The sequence below is a fragment of the Pristiophorus japonicus genome, chromosome 22 (assembly GCF_044704955.1).
Source record: "Pristiophorus japonicus isolate sPriJap1 chromosome 22, sPriJap1.hap1, whole genome shotgun sequence".
Classification (NCBI taxonomy): domain Eukaryota; kingdom Metazoa; phylum Chordata; class Chondrichthyes; family Pristiophoridae; genus Pristiophorus; species Pristiophorus japonicus.
The window spans coordinates 7,971,715-7,993,184 of NC_091998.1; the positions used below are offsets into that span (position 1 = coordinate 7,971,715).

Genomic DNA, 21,470 nt, shown 5'->3' on the forward strand with positions numbered 1-21,470 from the left:
CAAAGAGCTGGCACAGACACAATGGGCCGAATGACCTTCTGTGCTGTACCATTCTATGATTCAAAGGGGACGCTGTGGAGTCTGCCAAGAATCATCATCATCTTAGGCGGTCCCTCGAAACGAGGATGCCTTGCTTCCACGCCAAAAAAAAAAGGACGAGTTCACAGGTGTTTCGAATTAAGAACACGAACTACATCCTCAAGGGTGGAAGATGCCTGTGCGTGGATTTTTTTAACGTGGGGTGGCCGTTGCACACCAGCCACCACACGGGCTTGACAGAGCGAGGTCTTGGTCCAGTGACAAGGATTACCCAAGACAACTGGAAACCTGCTCTGCTGCACGGACCTAGTGCGCACACATGTCTCAGTGTGGGCTGGGCCCGTACAGCCCCTGGGCCCCTGGCCCCGAACTTACACCTCCCCTGGGCCCCGATCACATCCCTCCACAGTCTCTCACAGCTCCTGCCAAGAGTACCTGCTTCTTGAAGGCACCCGCCTGCTTCCAACCCATGTCCATCCCTATCCCCAGGGTCTTGAACTCGCCCATATCCCCTGGACCAGGGGTACGGTAGTGCCTTGTCCCCAGCCTTGGTAACGTACCTGGGAGCAGACATCCAACACCCGCTCTTTAAACTTCACAAACTGTTCCTGAATGGCGGGGTGATTGATGGCGAAAGACAGGAAATGAGTGAAGGGCTGCTTCCTGCGGAAACTCTCCAACATCACCTCGATCCGAGTTTGGGCCGATGCCACACCCGCTCGCTGCTGCCCAGTGATAACTGGGGAGAAATAAAAGAAATACTGGAGATTAGAACGAGTTTCTCCTTTGCGTATCGTGCAACAACGTGAAGCTCTCTCTGCTCTGCTCCGCACTAGCGCAGAGCCCTCTCTGCACTACCTTGAGTATCCCAACTCGAGCCTCAAGAGCACTGGCTGTATTAGTGGGCTAATTGTGCATTTTCCAATAGATTGCCCAATTTGACCCCAAAAGCACTCGCTACATTAAAAACTTGCATTGAAAATCTCACACAAGGCAATGCAATAAATGACTGGGGCTTTATTTTGGCACTGGTTGAGTAGAGTCTGTTGATCAGCTCACCGAAAGAAGACCCTGTTCTTCTTCGAATAGTGCCACAGGATCTTTAACATCAGCTCGAAGCACCAGACGAAGAAGGCAAGGCCTTGGTTTATCGTCTCATCCAGAGGACAAAGCAACCTCCAACAAAGCACCACTCCTTCAGTATTGCTCTGAAGCCTAGACCAGGTGCTTAATGTCATTGAGAATGCATTAACACCACAGAGGTGACTGCAGTCTCAGAGAACATGTCTTAACTTCACTGAGAGATTAACACCCATGCATCACATGATAGATGGACTGCGGATCAGAAATAGTACCTGTGAACCCATATTTTCAAAATTATGAGGCGTCTAGACAGAGTAGATAGAGAAAAACCGTTCCCATTGGTGGAAGGGTTGAGAACCAGTGGACACAGATTTAAGGTGATTGACAGAAGAACCAAAGGCGACATGAGGAAAAACCTTTTTACGCAGCGAGTGGTTAGGATCTGAAATGCGCTGCCTGAGAGGGTGGTGGAGGCAGACTCAATCGTGGCTTTCAAAAGGGAGCTGAAGAAGGAAAATAATTTGCAAGGCTACGGGGAAAGGGCAGGGGGAGTGGGACTGGCTGAGAATTGGCATGGGCTCGACGGGCTGAATGGGGATTCTATTATGCGCCTTGGCAATAAGTGTTTAAAAAATGTATACTTTTCTTTTACAACGAGCATTTCAGGAACGAATAAAATTAATTCAACCCCTACTGAAGCTCACCGATCTCTCCCTCCACTCCAGGTTTAGGGATGGATATGGCGGTCCGTGTCTCAGTCTCCAGTCTCCGTTTGGTCTCCCCTTTCTTCCCGATTACATATCTGCGAAGAAAGAAAACGTAAGGACATAAGAAATAGGAGCAGGAGTCGGCCATTTGGCCCCTCGAGCCTGCTCTGCCATTCAATAAGATCATGGCTGATCTTCGACCTCAACTCCACTTTCCCGTCCGATCCCCATATCACTTAGTTCTTGAATGTAAGTATATTTCCATCACACGGCATGCATTCCACGGTTGGGTGATTCCGCCTGTGATCCAGGAAAGAATGTAACTGCCAAAAAGTTGCGCCAGATCTCATGTTGAAGCGGTTACTCCTCAGACGGGCCAAGTCCCTTCAGTGCACCCTTCAGGGAGAGACACACATTAACTACTTGTGGTGGATTTTATCACGTGAACAGACTTCACTTCACAAACTTAGACGATTACAAGCTGAACAAAGGGAAAACTTATAGCATGCTGTTGTGGAGGCAGATTCAATCACGGCTTTCAAAAGGGAACTGGATATGTAGTTGAAGGAAAAACATTTGCGGGGCTACGGGGAAAGGGCCGGGGAGTGGGACTGGCTGAGGAGCTCCTGCAGAGAGCCGGCGCGGGCTCGATGGGTTGAATGGCCTCCTTCTGTGCTGTGCTATTGAAGAGAAGAGCTAACTGGCACCAGCTTGTTAATTATCGAGAACTGAAAGTTGTTGATGTTTATCTGCTACTGAAATGTGGGGAAGGCGGTTTCCACTGGTAACCTCTCCAATCCAATATTTCACTTATATCCCGTATTAGAAACTGTTCAATAGATCCCAAAACACAAAATATAGACTTGGGAAGGATCAGTTTCCAGTGTTTCCTGCACACCGATCGGTCACTCAGCATCTCGGTCAGAGACATGTAAAGATTCTGCTTGACTAAATGCTACTTCCTGCTTCAAAAAATGTTTGTGTCTTTACGCTTGTTTATGGGTAGCAAGGTCCATTTCGACTGGCCAGTAACTGTTCTCTCTCCCCTGCCCCACGCCTCCCGCCCCATCGTTAGCCGTGGCTCAGTGGGTAGCACCCGCACCTCTGAGTCAGTAGGTTGTGGGTTCAAGTCCCACTCCAGGGACTTAGGCACATAAATCTAGGCTGACACTCCCAGTGCAGTGCTGAGGGAGCGCCGCACTGTCAGAGGTGGCGTCTTTCAGATGAGACGTTGAACCGAGGCCCCGTCTGCTCGCTCAGGTGGACGTAAAAAAAAATCCCATGGCACTATTTGGAAGAAGAGCAGGGGAGTTATCCCCGGTGTCCTGGCCAATATTTATCCCTCAATCAACTTCACTTAAAACAGATTATCTGGTCATTATCACATCGCTGTTTGTGAGCTACCACACGTTAAAAAAAAAATCCAAGCACAGGCATCTTCCACCCTTCACGATGTCGTTCGGGATCTGGAATATTAGGTCCTTCATTGAAACACCTGTGAAATCATCCCTTTTTGGCGTGGAAGCAAGTCATCCTCGCTTCGAGGGACTGCCTATGATGGTGATGTTTGTGGGAGCTTGCTGTGCGCAAATTGGCTGCCACGTTTCCAATATTACACTTCAAAACTACTTCATTGGTTGTAAAGTGCTTTGGGACGTCCTGAGGTTGTGAAAGGCGTTATATAAATTAAAGTCTGTTTTCCTTATTGGCAGGAAGACCGTAAACCATCACACCCTTGGACTCTGGAATTCTCTCCCTAAACCCCTCTGCCTTGCTATGTCACTCCCTGCCTTCAAAAAGGTCTCCACAAAGCCTTGTCAAAACCACAGGAACTTACAGCACAGAAGGTGGTCTTTTGGCCCATCGTGCTGGCTCTTTGAAAGAACAGTCATGCTTAGTCCCACATCCACGCTTTTTGTCTATAGCCCTGCAAGTTCATCATCCTGAAGAACCTATCCAACTCCCTTTTAAAATTATTTATGGAATGGGTTTCCACCACTTTGGCAGGTAGAGCATTCCAGATCCCGACAACTCAGTGAAAACATTTCTCATCTCCTCTCCCCTCTAGATCTTTTGCCAATAATTTTGAATCGATGACCTCTGATTACTGACTCACTCATCAGAGGGAATATTTTTTCCCTATTTACTCGATCAAAGCCTTTCACCTCTTGAAAACCTCTATTAGGTCACCTCGTAACTTTCTCTCTTCCAAGGAGAACGGTCCTAATTTTTCCAACTTCTCCTCATACCCCAAGTCCCTCATCCCTGGTAACATCCTGGTAAACGGCCTCTAAGGTCTTTACATCTTTCCTGAAGTGCGGTGCCCGGAATTGTCCACAATACTCCAGCAGAGGCCTAACCCAGCGATTTATAAAGTTCTAGCAAGATCTCTTTGCTTTTATATTCTATTCCCCAACCCTTCTAACTCCTACCACTTTGTGCCCAATTTCACCCTCCGTCCACCCATGAAGCATCTTGAGGCATTTTAATACATTTAAAGTGCTTAATACATTTAATGTTCCCGATGTTGGGGAAGTCCAGAACCAGGGGACACAGTCTTAGGATAAGGGGCAGGCCATTTAGGACTGAGGTGAGGAGAAACTTCTTCACTCAGAGTTGTTGACCTGTGGAATTCCCTGCCGCAGAGAGTTGTTGATGCCAGTTCATTGGATATATTCAAGAGGGAATTAATTATGGCCATTACGGTTAAGGGGATCAAGGGTTATGGAGAGAAAGCAGGAAAGGGGTACTGAAGGAATGATCAGCCATGATTATTGAATGGCGGTGCAGGCTCGAAGGGCCGAATGGCCTACTCCTGCACCTATTTTCTATATCTATGTTAAAGTGAAAGTGGTTCTTGGTGTGGTTGTACATTGAATACTCATAATAACGCACAGCCATCTAGTGGCAACACAGAAAACAGACAGTCCCCAACTGATCTAGAGCCTAGATCATCATCATCATAGGCAGTCCCTCGGAATCGAGGAAGACTTGCTTCCACTCCTGAAGTGAGTTCTTTGGTCCAATATGAGAGCCTCATACTCTGTCACAGGTGGGACAGATATTTGCCGAGGGAAGGGTTGCGTGGGACTGGTTTGCCACATGTTCCTTCTGCTGCCTCTCGGTGTTGAGATTTGAAGAGCTCAACGCCCTCCCGGATGCAATTTCTCCATCTAGGGCAGCCTTCGGCCAGGCACTCCCAGGTGTCAGTGGTGATGTCGCACTTTACCAGGGAGGTCTTTAAGGGTGTCCTTGTAACGCTTCCGCTGCCCACCTCTGGCTCGTTTGCCGTGAAGGAGCTCCGCATAAAGCATTTGCTTAGGGAGTCTCGTGTCTGGCATGCGAACAATGTGGCCTGCCCAACGAAGCTGATTGAGTGCGAGTCTAGAACATTGTGCATGTAAGTTGCGATTTATTTCTTGCTCCCAAGAGGGTGGGAGTGTAGCGTAGAATGATAACTGGACTCCAAGGGTTAAATTACGAGGAGAGATTACACAAACTAGAGTTGTATTCCCTGAAATTCAGGGGGTGGTTTGATCAAAGTTTTCAAGATATTGGGCCCAAATTTCCCCAAGAGTTGCCCCTTTTTTTTTGAAGTAGCATTTTTTTTTAAAAAGAGTAACTTAAAAATCGCAAATTTCCCCATTTAACTTGCTCCAATGTAAGTCAGTTAGTTAGGTTTTTCTTTTAGTTCAGTTTGTTCTCTCCAAAAGGGGTCATGACAAGCCACTTACACCTCTTCTGGCCATAGAAGAAAATTTGGCCAGCTGAAAGTTACTCCAAACTAACTTAGGCCAGTGTATGTGGCCACTTTTGTAGGCACAGAAAAATGTTAGCTACATTTAAGAAATCAGTGCAGGTAGCCAGAGAAAGTGGGGGGGGAGGGGGAAACATGAGTTACAGGATTCCAAAGCTCTAAAGACCTTCACAACATCACCACAAATAAATGAAAGATAAATCAGCTACAGAAAATAGAGCAGTCCTACCTTGTCGACTGCAGAACGCACCAGCTAGCCCTCCCGCCAGGGCGAGGGCGGCAGGCATGCATGACTGTAGGGATGAGATATTTTTACTTTTTACAGTTGACCCTAAATGTTGCATGGTCCTAATGGAGGATGATTCAGTTTTGATGCAAAATATGTTTTATTGTGAATTTTACAGTGAACTTCAACGATACAAATAACAACAACAGTCACGACAGGAAAGAAAGTCTGCACCCATCCCTCACCCACACCTCGGGGAAAGTGCACTTCCTTATAGGGTCGGTGATGGTGGTGGGGGGTGTTGGGGGCCCGGCTTGGGTCTGACCGGTGGCTGGTGCGTGGAGTGAAGTGGGAGTGACATTTGAGTCTCCGGCCTTTGTGCCCTTATTGCAGAAGCCAGCTCTCTCATGGCATCTGCCATCGTCTGCGCACCCTCTGAAATGCCCGCCCTGACTTCCCGTCTCAGTGCAGAGATTTCACCCGATAGTGTGGCAACCTCATCACGCACCCCACTGACGGCCGCAATGAGTGATCTTGTGAGGGCGTTGGTCTCCTCACCCAATGAAACAATCTGATTAACTTCTACTGAGGGCTGCCTCTCTGGAGAGACCAGTCGGCTTCTCCTTCCCCTCGCCGTGGGTCTGTCTAGTGGCACCCCTCCAGTGCGAGGCGCAGGCTGGGACGGTGGGGGACTGGGTGTCCCAAGATGCATTTCCCGACCGCCACTCGGACCTGCGACCTCGGAAGGTGTGAACCCATGGAAGGTTGCCGAGGTGCTAAGGGAGGGTTCCGGCAGTGTGTTGCCCTGTGATATGTTCTGATCGATAGCGTGTTCAACTTTCTCCTGAGCACACATTTCCACGGACCCCCCGCCCCCCCACCCGCCTTGGTCTGGAGCGCAAGCATCTGGATCCACAGGATCTTGAGGAGTGTCGTCTTCTTCTGCAAAAGACAACACAACAGTCAAATGGTTAGCAGCACAGGAGGGGGCAGGACGGGTGGCATGAGTAGTCTCACGCGGAGCAGGCCAGTCAGCAGGTTGATTTGAAGGGCCACTATGCATTTTAATGACTCACCCTCACGTTTGCATGTGGGTCCAGCTTGTGCAGAGCTTATTCTTTTTCTGCTAGTGCAAGTCAGCAAGGCAGCAACCCTCTGTTCCAGGGGTGTCAGTTGGTGCAGATTTGACTTACCTCCTCCTTTTCTAGTTCTCTCCCTCTTGTTGTGGGCCAATTTCTTCTGCAAAGATGAAAATGTTAATTGTCAGACATGGTGCACTTCTGATGGGTGGGACACATACAGATGCTCACATTTTCCACTGCAATTCAATTTAAAAGATGAAGATATTACTTACACTCACTACTTGGCCAATATCCTGCCATTTCTTCTTGCACTGGCTTCCAGATCTTGCGGTGTTGACCCCAGCGGAGAATTCTTCGGCAATGAGGTTCCATCTTTTTCGCATTTCCTTCGGGGAGACCTTTAACGGACCGCTCTTGCTGATATCCAGCTTCAGCCATTTCTCCTCAATAACCGTCACTAATTTCTCCACTTCCTCATGGAGGAAATTCTTGGTTCGTCTTGCACGATCTGGCGCCATTTGTCTATTGGACTCAAACGCAGGTAATGTTCAAAGATCACACTTGCACCTCTCTGAAACCTATCCAGCACTCCTTTCCACTTCCCTCAGCCACACAAAAAAAAAAATCAATATTCAGACCTCACCTTTATATATGCTCCATAGCCACTTATTCTGAGGACGCTCTCCCTTTAATCGGCTGATTGCCAAGCTTCCTGTTACACTGCGCATGCGCGTAGACCGAACCGCCCATTGCGCCTGCGCGCACACTCAAACGGTCATGCGTGCCCCTGCCGGCACTGCACAACAAGCTGGGCCCAAGCCCTGCTGCGTGACGCCGATGGAACCGGACGACGAGGGAGCAGCCAAATTCAGAGGTCGATTTTTGGCGCTTTTTTTCCTCCAGGAAGTCGGCGCATCACATCGAGATACGCCGCTCGAAGCGGCTGGGGAAATTTGGGGCCATTAACTGGAACAGACAGGGTAGATAGAGAGAAATTGTTTCCGCTGGTTGGGGATTCTAGGACATAAGGACGCAAGAAATAGAAACAGGAGAAGGCCATAGGGCCCCTCGAGCCTGCTCCACCATTCAATAAGATCATGGCTGATCTATAAATTCAGGCTCTAAGGGGGCATAGTCTAAAAGTTAGAGCCAGACCTTGCAGGAGTGAAATTAGGAATCACTTCTATACACAAAGGGTGGTAGAAGTTTGGAACTCTCTTCTGCAAATGGCAATTGATGCTAGATCAATTGTTAATTTTAAATCTGAGATGGGTAGATCTTTGTTAACCAAAGGTATTAAGGGATATGTGACAAAGGCGGGTATATGGAGTTAGGTCGCAGATCAGCCGTGATCTCACTTAATGGTGGAACAGGCTCAAGGGGCTAAAATGGCCTCCTCTTGTTCCTGTAATCCCAAGAACAATTTCACTGATCACGTAGAGTCAATGACAATATTTTTTTAAGATCAGTTAAAATGAATTGCTAATGTTCACAAATCTGGAATAAAATCTAGCAGCTCACAAGCAGGCCCATTAGCATCTGAAAAGAGAAAATAAAATTGGGTTCACATTTTGGGTAGAGACTTTTCGTCAGAACCCTTCAGTTTACCAATTTATCACAACATCCCTAAATGCGAATGAAAGAAAGAGGAAAAGCTTCCATTTGTATAGCACCTTATCACAACTCGAGTCTCAAAACACGTCACATTTATGGACTGTGAGAAGCCCTATGGTGCGGTGCATCTTCATTTCCCAAAGGCTTTTGACAAAGTTTCACATGAAGGGGTAGGGGATCCTGTGCTTTATAAATAGAGGCATAGAGTACAAAAGACAGGAAGTCATGCTAAACCTTGATAAAACACTAGTTCGGCCCCAGCTGGAGCATTGTGACTGATTCTGGGCTCCGCACTTCAGGAAAGACCTGAAGGCTTTGAAGAGTGTACAGAATAGATTTACTAAAATGGTTCCAGGGACGAGGGAGTGGAGAAGCTGGGGTTGTTCTTCTTACAGCAGAGAAGGCTAAGAGGAGATTTGATAGAGGTGTTTCAAAATCATGAAGGGTGTTGAGTAAATAAAGAGAAACAGTTTTCAATGGCTGAAGGGTCACTAACCAGAGGTCACAGATTTAAGGTGATTGGCAAAAGAACCAGAAGCGAGATGGGGAAGACCTTTTATACGCAGCGAGTTAGAATCTGGAATGCACTGCCTGACAGGGTGGTAGCCTTCAAAAGGGAATTGGATAAATACTCGAAGGAGAAAAAGTTGCAGGGATGTGGGGAAAGAGCGAGAGAGTGTGACCAATTGGATTGCTCTTCGAAAGAGCCGGCACGGACTTGATGGGCTGAATGGCCTCCTTTTGTGCTATACTATTCTATGAATTACTTAGAAGATCAGTGGCGCACTATGCAGGCAAATGTGTCAGTTAAGATCACACGAACAGCTGTGAGATCAAAACCGAATTAACCTGTTTTTGGTGGTGTTTGGGTGAGGGAGGAACATAGAAACATAGAAAATAGGTGCAGGAGCAGGTCATTAGGCCCTCCGAGCCTGCACTACCATTCAATATGATCATGGCTGATCATTCAACCTCAGTACCTCACCCCAGCCTTCTCTCCATACCTCCTGATCCCTTTAGCTGCAAGGGCCACATCTAACTCCCTTTTGAATATGTCCACCGAACTAGACTCAACAATCGGCCTGGACACTGGAACAACTTCCTACGGTCGCCTGTATCACCAGACTGGATTGGGAAGGGGCACGGTTTAGTCTCAGGTGAACAGAAACATGATTCATAGAAATGTGCGACACAGAAGGCGGCCATTCGGCCCATCATGTCCGTGCCGGCTGAAAGAGCGATCCAGCCTAATCCCACTTTCCAGCTCTTGGTCTGTTGCCCTGTAGGTTTCGGCACTTCAAATCTGTAAATCACAAATAGTAACAACTCACTTGTAAAGAGGGCTGGGCACATCCATGGTACATCGATAGCCTCGGTCTGTCTGCTCGATAAGCACAGAGTCACAAGGCTCATCTATATAATCCACAACTTCTGCAAAAAAAAGATCATAAATCAGTAACAATAATACTGAACCTCTGAGCTCCAATTCACAAGGAGTACTGTGACAGAATTCTGTATGCTATATATTTTTTATTTTGTATTTGCTGGTTAACAAACACATTATTCCTGTTGTGTACTAATTACAAGATCTTCTCTGCAACAACAATAGCAGACATTGCCTTTCAGAGGTTAGAACACTGGGTCCCAAGAGTGTGTCAGTATTTGCAGGGGTACCCTGGGAGTGTCTCAGTATTGGCAGGGGGACCTCGAGAGTGCACCAGTATTGGTAGGGGGACCTCGGGAGTGCACCAGTATTGGCAGGGGGACCTCGGGAGCGCACCAGTATTGGCAGGGGGACCTCGGGAGCGCACCAGTATTGGCGGGGGGACCTCGGGAGCGCACCAGTATTGGCGGGGGGACCTCGGGAGCGCACCAGTATTGGCGGGGGACCTCGGGAGTGCACCAGTATTGGCGGGGGGACCTCGGGAGTGCACCAGTATTGGCGGGGGGACCTCGGGAGTGCACCAGTATTGGGCAGGGGGACCTCGGGAGTGCACCAGTATTGGGCAGGGGGGTCCCCAGGAGAGCACTAATATTTGCAGGGGATCCACAGGAGGGTGATCAACAGCTGAAACAGGTGGCCAGGAATAGTGAATTGAGGCCAGAATACTGGATGTATTTAAGAAATAGCTAGACATTGCAATGGGAACACGAGAAATGGCCTTCTTCATCTGAAACTGAGACACTTCCAGGCAGTATTTGACATATATACGCAACAGGACTATAATATGGTAACATACTCCTTCAAAGCTCACTGGAAGAAAAGCATTGGTACTTTTTGCTGACAATGTTTACAGGCAGAGTTATAGTCTGTGCTTACAGGTACCTGTGCACGTAATGTCTTCCTCTTCCTCATTCGAAAACACCTGCTCTTTCACATGGTTTTTGCGGTAAATCCGTCCATCAATATTGATCAATACCGGCCGAAGAACTTCCATTGTATCTCGTCCTCACCCCAAGGGCACAGCCAGCTCTGGGTAAAACACAATGCAAGCTCTGCTGGCCAATAAAACAAAGTAAACAAGATTTGCACTACACAGAAAGCGTCAATGAAACTTCAGATTAATTAAAAAGTAGAGAACCCTCAGGAACGTGCTCATCCGTAGTTTCACCCTCAACAACTCTCACTCACAGATCACAACAACAGGACCACCTGATAAACACAACAGAACAAGGCCATTCTGCCCATTATTCCTGTGACAGTTCTCTGAAAGAACTACCTAATTCTCGTGACATTTCTCCATACAATTAAAAATAATATGTTTGAAATATGTATCCACTTCCCTTTTAAAAGCTGTTATGGATTCTGATTGCATCAGTGTTGCTGAAAGGGAACTCCGAGCCCTAATATCCCAATGCAGAAAAAAATCTGTTAACCTCTTCATCTGCTCTTTTGCTGAATTTAAATTTAGGTTCTCTCTTGTTACCTACTCACCATCCAGAGGGAACCTTATGTGGCTCTGATTATTATGTTAAAGATACCATATAAATGGAAGTTGTTGTTGCTGTTACAGTAGTGTCAGCCATGCCTCAGTGGGGAGCACTCTCGCCTCTGAGTCAGAAGGTTGTGGGTTTAAGTCCCACTCCAGTCTTGAGAACAAAAATCCAGGCTGACACTTCAGTGCAGTGCAGAGGGACCGTCTTTCGGATGAGACGTTAAACCGAGGCCCTGTTTTCTCTCTCAGGTGGATGTAAAAGATTCCATGGCACTATTTTGAAAAAGAGGAGAGTTCTCCCCGGTGTCCTGGGGCCAATATTCATTACTCAATCAACAGATTATCTGGTCATTGTCACATTGCTGTTTCTTGCTGTGCGATGTTTCTATATTATAAAAGTGCCTACACTTCAAACGTAATCCATTGGCTGTGAAGTGCTTTGGGACATCCTGGGGTCATGAAAGGTGCTACAGAAATGCAATTAGTTGTTGTTGTATTTTACCACACGGACAGGGGTTAATGTGCAACTGAAAGATGTTTACAATTCTGTTAAGTTATAACTTTAGGCCAAGCGCCCCCTTGCTAAAGGGGACCAACGGCTAGAACCCGCAAATGAACAAATAAACGTAAAAAGGGAACCTTAAAAAAATAAAATTAAAATTCTGTTCCCGGTTGAAATGATGCACTCCAGTCCCTCCGGCGCCCACCTCTCGCGGAAGGCCACGAGCACGCCGGTGAACACCCTGGCTCGGAGGTACGCGCGGAAGAGAGGCAGGCAGGCAGGCAGTCGGGGCTGAACGACCCCCTCGACCGCCCGCTGCCTGGACCGGCTGGTGGCCCCCTTGGCCGTGCCCAGGAGCAGTCCGACAAGGAGGGCCTCGGTCCTACCCGCTCCCCTCCGCACAGGGTGCCCAAAGATCAGGAGCGTGGGACTGAAGTGCAGCCAGAATTTGAGGAGCAGCCCCTTCAAATATTGGAACAGGGGCTGCAACATAAAAAATTACATAATACATAATAGGAACAGGAGTAGGCCATACCTCTTTTCCCCGGTCCGTCCCCTAACTCGGTCACTTCCGGTGTCCGTCTGTACAATCCTTCCCCTGGGTAAATGGAGCAGCTCACTGCAAGGGACACAGGTCGGACATTCACCACATTTTCATCAATAATATATATATATATATATATCTGTATGGCGTTAGTCTGCTCGCACAGATTCCGTTTAACTCGGTGTGAAAAAAATACACTTCCCCACGACAGACTGAAGCGAATAAATGCAGCAGCGCCGGGCCGCTCCTAATTACAAATACAGGGGTATATATTTTATAAATGGAGACATTTACTGCACGCCGGTCTATTTTCCCAACAACGGATTTTGAACATATATGATAATGTTAAGTTAAAGGATTTAAATGTTTAATTCATTCGAAAATGATCAGTTTCTTTATGTTAAAATGCAGTAAGCAATGTTGTTCCACCCCTCCCCTTGGATGGGAATGGCATCGTCCAGATTCTCCCGCTCCCCCCCCACATCCTTCACTGGGTGTTGTGAAGTGAGGTAAAAGCGGACCTTCCGCCGTAAAGCGTGCCGGAGCAGGCGGAGGACGGGGACCCGGTTGACGGCAGCGTGTCGGCGATGGCCGCCTCCGCGTCGTCTTCGTCCTCGTCAGCGGCGGGCGGCGGCGGCGGCGGCTTCGGGGTGTCGGAGCTGAGCCCGCCGCGGAAAGTGCTCTTCACCTCGCCCAAAGGAGCCGGGGAGCTGCTGGAAGGTGAGGCGCTAGGCGTGGCGTGGGGTTAGGCCTCGGGGCTGTAGGTAGGCCCCGGGCCTCCAGCGGGGGTAACCTGGCCCGCTGCCCGGGCTCTATAGAGAGAGAGATGGAAATATGGATGTGATGCGAACATAAGAAATAGGAGCAGGAGTCGGCCATACGGCCCCTCGAGCCTGCTCCGCCATTCAATAAGATCATGGCTGATCTGATCATGGACTCAGCTCCACTTCCCCGCCCGCTCCCCATAACCCTTGACTCCCTTATCGCTCAAAAATCTATCTAAAAATATATCCAGCCTCCACAGCTCTCTGGGGCAGAGAATTCCACAGACTTACAACCCTCTGAGAGAAGAAATTTCTCCTCGTTCAGATTTAAATGGGCGGCCCCTTATTCTGAGAATATGTCCCCTAGTTTTAGTTTCCCCTATGAGTGGGAAACATCCTCTCTGCATCCACCTTGTCGTTTCAATAAGACCACCTCTCATTCTTCTGAACTCAATTGTAGAGGGACGTGATCGGGGGCCCAGGAGAGCCGAGGGCCCAGGGGCAGCCCACACTGTGCGATTATGTGTGCGCGCACTAGGTCCGTGCAGCAGAGCAGGTCTCCAGTCGTCCTGGTTAACCACTGGACCAACACCTAGCTCTGTCAAGCCCGTGTGGTGGCTGGTGTGCAACGGTCACCCCACGTTAAAAAAAATCCACGCACAGCCATCTTCCACCCTTCAACATGTAGTTCGGGATCTGGAATATTAGGACCTTCATTGAAAAAACCTGTGAACTCATCTTTTTTGGTGTGGAAGCAAGTCATCCTCGATACGAGAGACCGCCTATGATGATATGTTATCTAAGGTAGAGGCCCATGGAATTGAGGGCACTAATTTGTTGACCTGGTTAGAAACTTGGCTGAGCAGCAGGAGACAGGAAGTAGGGATATTGGGTAGATACTCAAATTGGCAGGAGGTGTCTCATGGTGTCCCGCAGTGATCTGTGCTGGGGCCTCAACTATTCACAGTATTTATTAATGACTTAAATGACAGCATAGAAAGTCATATATCCAAATTGATACAAGGACGGGCGGTTTTGTAGGCAGTGTAATGGGCCAGTGGGGATAACCTGGCCCGCTACCAGGCCTTTATATTGAGAGACATGTTAATATATATGATTTTAAAAATCCCATGCACAGGCATCTTCCACCCTTCAACATGTAGCTCGAGATCTGGAATATTGATTCGGGAGCTGGAACATTGGAACACCTGTGAACTCATCCCTTTTTGGCGTGGAAGCAAGTCATCCTCGATACGAGGGACTGCCTATGATATATGATGTGAATAAATGTATATATGGTGTGTGTATATATGTGTATATATATTGACTTGGATGTGGGAGTATAGGGCACAGTTTCAAAATATGCAGATGACACAAAACTTAGAAGTATAGCGAACAGTGAGGTGGAGAGTGATGGCCTTCAAGAGGATGTAGACAGGCTGGTGGAATGGACGGACACGTGGCAGATGAAATGTTATGCCAAACAGTGCGAAGAGATACATTTTGGTAGAAATAATGAGGAGGGGTCATATAAACTAAAGGGTACAATCCTGAAGTGGGTGCATGAACAGCGAGACCTGGGGGTATATGTGCACAAATCGTTGAAGGTGGCAGGGCAGTTTGAGAAAGCAATTAAAAATATTTACGGGATCCTGGGCTTCATAAATAGAGTTATAGAGTACAAAAGCATGGAAATTATGATGAACCTTTTATAATACACTGGTTCGGCCCCAACTGGAGTATTGTGTCCAATTCTGGGCACCGCACTTTAGAAAGGATGTGAAGAGCCTTGGAAAGGGTGCAGAAAAGATTCAAATTTCTGCGCACGCATGTTTTTTTCCACGTAAAAGCTACTGAGCCGGTCTGTGCACAACCTCTAGCTGTGCAGCTTAGAGGGAATGTTGCTTCCAATCTCTGTAATCGTGCTCATCCAAAACTCCTGCTCCATGTCCTAACTCGCATCAAGTCCCGCTCACCCTTAACCCCCTATGCTCGCTGACCTACATTGGCTGCCGGTTGTATAGCGCCTCTGTTTATTTTTTTTTTAAAGTTATCCTTGTTTTCAAATCTCTCCATGGCCTCACCCTTCCCTATCTCTAATCTCCTCCAGCCCCACAAGCCTCCGAGATCTCTGTGCTCCTACAATTCTGGCCCCTTGCGCGTCTGCAATTTCCATCGCGCCACTGTTGGTGGCCGTGCCTTCAGCTGCCTTATCCTAAGCTCTAGAATTCCCTCCCAAATCCTCTACCTCCTCTGTTGCATCGCTCTTTAAAAGCTACCTCTGGTCAAGCTTTTGTTTACGACAATCGGGCAGTTTAAATGCAACTGGGGCGCACTGTGTACGAGAGGTTCGTTATCCATAACTCACTGTTGTAAAATAACTTTGTTACGCGATGAAGGAGAAAGAATAATGAATCTGCATGCAGGAGAATTTGCGAGTGTGTACATGTTGCTAAATGAGGTGGGCTGTGTTTCAACGCTTTGTTCCTTTCTGTTTTGACAGATGCCACCGAGAGGTTCCTGTGTGAAGCAGTTTTCAGCTATCAGGTGGCTCACACGTTGAGGCAGGTCAAACGAGGTAAGGTCACAGAGCAGCAGTGGAAACGCAACAATCGGAACCAGGACTATATTTAGTACAGCAAATGTTCTCCTCCCCCCCCAAAAAAAATTCTTTGGTATGTCATTGTGTGGTAGTGTCAGTTGTGGCTCAGTGGGCAGCACACTCGGTTCTGAGTCAGCAGGTTATGGGGTTCAAGTCCCACTCCAGAGCACAAAAATCTAGGCTGACACTTCAGTGCAGAGCTGAGGGAGAGCTGCACTGTCAGAGGTGCCGTCTTTTGGATGAGACGTTAAACCCAGGCGAACGTAAAAGATCCCACGGCAATATTTCAAAGAACAGCAAGGTCCCACAAACAGCAATGTGATAATGACCAGATAATCTGTTTGTGACGTTGATAACTCCCCTGCTCCTCTTCGAAATAGTGCCGTGAGCGCAGACGGGACCTCGGTTTAACGTCTCATCCAAAAGACGGCACCTTTCCAATTTCCATTTTTGTGCTCAGGTCCCTGGAGTGGGACTTGAACTCACAACCTTCTGACTCAGAGGCGACTGTGCCAAAGCTGACACTGGAGAAATCAATAAATGTGAGATCGACTTGGAAGGGGAAACTAAAGCTCCATTTTTATATTAAGGGACTCAGTCAGATTTCATCGAATCATAGAAATTTACCATAGGTGGCCCATTGTGTCCACGCCGGCCGAAAAAGAGCTATCCAGCCTAATTCCACTTTCCAGCTCTTGGTGCGTAGCTCTGTAGGTTACGGCCCTTGAAATCCATATTTGTCATTAGGAAACAAGCTACCGCTCTGAAGAACAATGCCTGTTTGGAAACATACCAAAACAAATAGTGAGCTTGCAACTGAAACATGACTTCCGCTTTATAATTTCAATTTATCCCCCTCGTTCCCCCTTAGAGCAACAGTGCTCACGGATGGAGAAGCTGGCGAGTTTGGTGGAGGAGTTGGAGGCAGATGAATGGCGCTACAAACCAATCGAGCAGCTGCTGGGATTCACTCCTTCTTCTGGATGAGATGAAACAGACTCGGCTTATTTCACCACTTCGAAAGCTTTGGCAGATTGAAATTGTGGGAGAAACGCACAGTATTCTTCTCTGTAAAAAATGTGCACTAGTGAGTGTTTTGAATACGGTTTTAAATGTACATAATAGACGTTGGGGTTCTGTGTTCAGGGGGTTTGTTTGGGACATTAAAGATTTTTTTAAATGATGTATGGATCTGTGAGAGCCAGATTGTGTTAGTTAATAAATTGACATTTTACAAACTAATTTCTTGGGCTGAATGCAGATTTGTATTTAGATTGGAAAAGGCGAGCATCTGGTGGTTGAAGGGCTGGAGGACTGAAATTCCACTTATGATATTCACAATTTGTGTTTGGAAGCCAGACCATCAAGGGAGCAAATCTTTAGCAAACTACTGGTGGCCCAACTCATCAAATACAGATCAGATTTGTAGTAATTGGGGCAGAATTTTCTGGAGCGGGGCATTTCGTGGCATAACCTGTAAGTTGGATTCCCCACCGCCTCCCCCTCATCTTTCAGCTCAAAAAAAATTGCAGTGCAAATTGCTGGATGGGGAAGTTGGTAATGGGGCACATGTGACCTTGGTGAGTGATGGGACCAACAATCTATCTTCCAACACCGCCACCAGTGTGCCAGCACAGCCTTCGCTCACCTGAGGAATAGAGTGTTTTGAAGAGCAGGACCTCAAATCTGGCACCAAACTTATGGTCTACAGGGCAATAGTAATACCTGCCCTCCTATATGGCTCAGAGACGTGGACTGAATACAGCAGGCACCTCAAAGCACTACCTCTGCAAGAGCCTGCAAATCCACTGGGCGGATAGACACACCAAATCATGCAGCAACTTGTGACGATTCACAAGTCACGGTGTATCCACAAATTGCCGGGTCTTTTGCACACTAAACAGCGTGCGCATTAAACTTGCCGTTACTTTCCCAGCAAATTCTGGGCCATTAAAACTAATTGCAATTTACCAGGCTTGTCCATCAGCCATTTCAGCCCCATGTCTGGAATTTTTCCCTTTAACCACACTGTGTTTTATCTCTTCTACTGCGCTTTTGCCTCATGGTGTCCCTTTGGGATCTTGCGCTATGTTAAATGCTATCAACCGCAAGTGGTTATATATAAAGAAAATACACAATGAAAGATCCTGGAGAAATCATCTTGGATCACGAGTATCCAAATTAAGGACCGTAGCTTGTGAGTTGAGACAACTGTGCTCCGTTTGTCTTGTCTTATTTTCTTTCTGAATTTCATAGGCCTGTAGGTTTGTAATAGGCTGTTAAGTGCTGCTGGTGGACAAAACCTAAATCAGAACATCAAGACCTGTTGGTGTCAATGTGGCACGTCCATCGGAGCTGACCGAGCGCAGTCAATACTTCGATGTTGGCCTGAGCGAGAACACTGCCGTTGGTGGGCCTATCCTGCCAATGGATTTGCAGGATCCTGCAACTACACCTAAGTAATGTACTCTGAGCCAGACAACATGGTGCTCTCGGAAGTCTCCCCAAATGGTTTCTAAATCTTCAAACAGGTGGCAGATGTGGATAACTAAATGCAGAGACATGGGTATTTGTCACAGTACAGATTTATTTCTATAGAAGAGCAAAATAAGTTACAACTGATTTCAGCCCCTGCGTAAAGTACAATGTATATACAACTATAAATCATTTCCAGATCATTAATTCAACACATTTGTTGATCGTTCCATTAGAAGTGACCAGTGCACATGTACAAACTTGGTTCATGCGTAGTCATGTCTCTCCTGCTTTCCGATGTCCCAGTCTCCTACCCAATCGAGTATTTTGCAGTCTGTACGGCAGGGCATTGTCCAGGAGGCTTTGCTCCAGTTCATGAATAAAAGTCCAGCGGTGGGGGTGCTCATAGGCTGAGAGTATTTTCAGCAGTGCTGCTGGCTAATCAAAATCCAGTCTTAAGACAAATGTCAAGGGTCTTTTTTTTTTAGTAATCATCGTCTCCGTCGCTGTATCGAGTGAGAATACGGAGGGAATAAATAAATAATTTGAAAGAGTAATTGACAAAAACAGGTGACATATATCCTATATATAAATTTAACAAAAATCAAAGTTTGTTGATCTCTCAAAATGTCTTCATTGATGGAGCTACCATCAGTTCTCCCATAAACAGGGACAGGAGTGCTGATTAACAGTAGCAATATTCCCGAGCTGTGATCCAAAATCACAGAGCTGCCAAAGAGAATGTGATTAACACCAAACTGCTTCACTGTATGTATTCAGAGGCATAAGTGCAACCAATCTGTGGCTGGTTAATTGCCAGCCCTACCCCAGCGATTTTTATCGTTCAGATATTGGCAGCCATACCTTCAGCTGCCAAGGCCCTAAGCTCTGGAATTCCTTCCCTAAATCCCTCCGCCTCTCCCCTTTAAGATGTTCCTTTTAAAACTACCTCCTTGACCAAGCTCTGCCCCAATATCTCTGTGGCTTTTGTTTGCTAACTCTCCTGTGAGGTGCCTTGAGACGTTTTACTACATTAAAGGCACTATATAAATACAAGTTGTTGTGCAGAGTTGGAAGTCCATCTAGACTCGGTCCTTGCCCAACTGCATAAGTTCTCTGGATTTAGCTGTGCGGCATATGTTTCGACAAGGGGAGAGTGCAGACTCCATATCGGGCAAACTGAAGCTATCTGTAAAATCCCGGGAGATTGGTTTGTAGGCTCTTCGATGCGCTAATGAGTTTCTGTATCTGCCGCACACTCAATTGACAAAGAAGTGAGAGTGCATGAATGTTGGTGTCTATCGGACGTACCTGGTCTCTGGTTATTAAGGTGGCAGACTCTCTTCTAACCATGCAGGGAAGCCTGAACCTCCGATAGCCTGGTACAGCTCGGTGTGCTCATTTTCTGGGCTCTCTGGTACAGGTCAACATCTCCAAAATAGCGGGCACGGTACAACAACCCCTCTTCTGTAGAGACAGAATAAAAACATTAGAGAAAACGTACAATTTTGTACCACAAACACCCATTGTGATTTTGGACCTCTGTCAACACAGACTGTCCATTATCAGCAACTGTGGCAGAACAGGATAAGTACTTGCTCTCATATCGTGCTTTGCAAAGCACTACAATTTTGAAACAGTGGCTTATGTGGACAACATAATAGCCATTTTGCATGCAGTAGCAGCCTGCAAATATTAAAGAGGTGAATGACCATTTAGGTTGTTTTTGTTGATACTGATTAAACGAGGAATATTAGTCAGAGCCCTGGAATAACCTTGTTGTCTCCAAATAATGGCCTCCTCTCCCTCCACCCAAGAGTATAAATTGGTCTGTCAACCATCCACTTAAAGGAGCTGTAGGGAGGGAGGTGCAATAACCCCATTGCCTATCAGCAAGCTTGTGAATTTTGCTTAGCATCTCCCCACATGAGAGACAAGAACAGCAAATGGCAGATCAAAGACACAACACCTCACTGACCCAAGACTATCTATTTTCATGAAGGTATGTGATTATATGTACTTGGCTGAATAATCACGGAACATGATTAAATAAACACACATGACATGGAGCCTCACAGCATGCCCTATAAATTGTGTTTGCAGGTTGATTTCCTCATCACTCTGGCCTGCAAGGAACCAACTTAAATCTGCAGAATTATCCCATGAGAAACATAATCAAAACTCAGAAAAATAATTGTCCCAGTTTTGCAAAACATTTTTAAGATATAAACTGAGTATGTGCTTGTTAGTTACTCCATTAAAACAGCCTTCCCATTTTTCATAAAGCATTTCCAACATGTTCTCTATACACTTAGTGAATTTTCTAAGCTGTTGCTCATAGTAAATCAAACAACAAACAGTTTTAGTGTTATACCATGTAATCAGGTGTCAGCCTTGACTCAGTGGGTAGCACTCTCAGCTGAATCACAAGGTCATGGGTTCAAGCCCCACTCCACAAACTTGAGGACAAAATCTCATCTGACACTCCAGTGCAGTGCTGAGGGAGTGCTGCACTGTCGGAGGAGCGGTCTTTTGGATGAGATGTGAGACTGAGCCCCCGTCTGCCCTCAGGTGGATGTAAAAGATCCCATGGCACAATTTTGAAGAACGGGAGATATTCCCGGTGTACTGCCCAATCTTTCCTCAAACATCACAAACAGATTATCTGGTCATTTATCTCGCTGATGTTTGTAGGACCGTGCTGTCCACAAGTCAGGAGTGTGATGGAATACTCTACTTGCCTGGATGAGTGCAGCTCCAACAACACTCAAGAAGCTCGACACCATCCAAGACAAAGCAGCCCTCTTGATTAGTATCCCATCCACCTTAAACATTCACTCCCTCCACCACCGGCGCACCGTGGCTGCGGTCTGTACCATCTACAAGATGCACTGCAGCTTCTTCGGCAGCACCTCCCAAACCCGCAGACTACACCGCCTAAATGGACAAGTGCAGCAGGTGCATGAGAACACCACCACCTCCAAGTCACACACCACCCCGACTTGGAAATATATCGGCCGTTCCTTCATCGCCGCTGGGTCAAAATCCTGGAACTCCCTCCCTAACAGCACTGTGGGAGCACCTTCACCACACGGACTGCAGCGGTTCAAGAAGGCGGCTCACCACCACCACCTCGAGG

At 47.1% G+C, this 21,470-nt stretch overlaps 3 protein-coding genes across 5 annotated transcripts in view; 1 reads left to right on the top strand and 2 right to left on the bottom strand.

Annotated features, from left to right (window-relative positions):
- The window catches only part of ascc1 (activating signal cointegrator 1 complex subunit 1), a 57,133-nt gene extending 44,429 nt beyond the window's left edge, over positions 1-12,704 (bottom strand). The window contains exons 1-6 of one of the 3 annotated variants that reach the window (XM_070865569.1): positions 12,482-12,704; positions 10,835-11,004; positions 9,840-9,939; positions 7,167-7,416; positions 6,889-7,051; positions 5,954-6,754 (exon numbers count right to left, since the gene is read on the bottom strand). In XM_070865569.1, coding sequence (XP_070721670.1) covers positions 6,084-6,754; positions 6,889-7,051; positions 7,167-7,416; positions 9,840-9,939; positions 10,835-10,946 — 1,296 coding nt within the window. In that variant the 5' untranslated portion in view covers positions 10,947-11,004; positions 12,482-12,704 and the 3' untranslated portion in view covers positions 5,954-6,083. Of the gene's footprint in view, positions 1-599; positions 779-1,826; positions 1,925-5,953; positions 6,755-6,888; positions 7,052-7,166; positions 7,417-9,839; positions 9,940-10,834; positions 11,005-11,850; positions 12,424-12,481 lie in introns of those variants that run through there. The other 2 variants (XM_070865570.1, XM_070865571.1) reach the window with 2 other exon arrangements.
- Positions 12,705-12,979: 275 nt separating this feature from the next.
- Positions 12,980-17,098, top strand: anapc16 (anaphase promoting complex subunit 16). The gene is made up of 3 exons (XM_070865572.1): positions 12,980-13,210; positions 15,758-15,832; positions 16,728-17,098. Exons 1-3 carry the CDS (start codon positions 13,078-13,080, stop codon positions 16,841-16,843), a joined length of 324 nt encoding a protein of 107 aa, XP_070721673.1. The 5' UTR covers positions 12,980-13,077; the 3' UTR covers positions 16,844-17,098.
- A 1,325-nt stretch (positions 17,099-18,423) lies between these two features.
- Positions 18,424-21,470, bottom strand: part of dnajb12a (DnaJ heat shock protein family (Hsp40) member B12a) — a 32,875-nt gene continuing 29,828 nt past the window's right edge. The window contains exons 8-9 of the mRNA XM_070865573.1: positions 19,643-19,798; positions 18,424-18,837 (exon numbers count right to left, since the gene is read on the bottom strand). Coding sequence (XP_070721674.1) covers positions 19,677-19,798 — 122 coding nt within the window. The 3' untranslated portion in view covers positions 18,424-18,837; positions 19,643-19,676. The remainder of the gene's footprint in view (positions 18,838-19,642; positions 19,799-21,470) is intronic.

What these genes read in the sequence shown, in the direction of transcription:
- anapc16 (XM_070865572.1), top strand. Translation starts at nt 13,078, where the DNA reads ATGGCCGCCTCCGCGTCGTCTTCGTCCTCGTCAGCGGCGGGCGGCGGC. An exon ending in AGCCGGGGAGCTGCTGGAAG is followed by an intron (nt 13,211 to 15,757) that starts GTGAGGCGCTAG and finishes CTGTTTTGACAG; the next exon opens with ATGCCACCGAGAGGTTCCTG. An exon ending in GTTGAGGCAGGTCAAACGAG is followed by an intron (nt 15,833 to 16,727) that starts GTAAGGTCACAG and finishes GTTCCCCCTTAG; the next exon opens with AGCAACAGTGCTCACGGATG.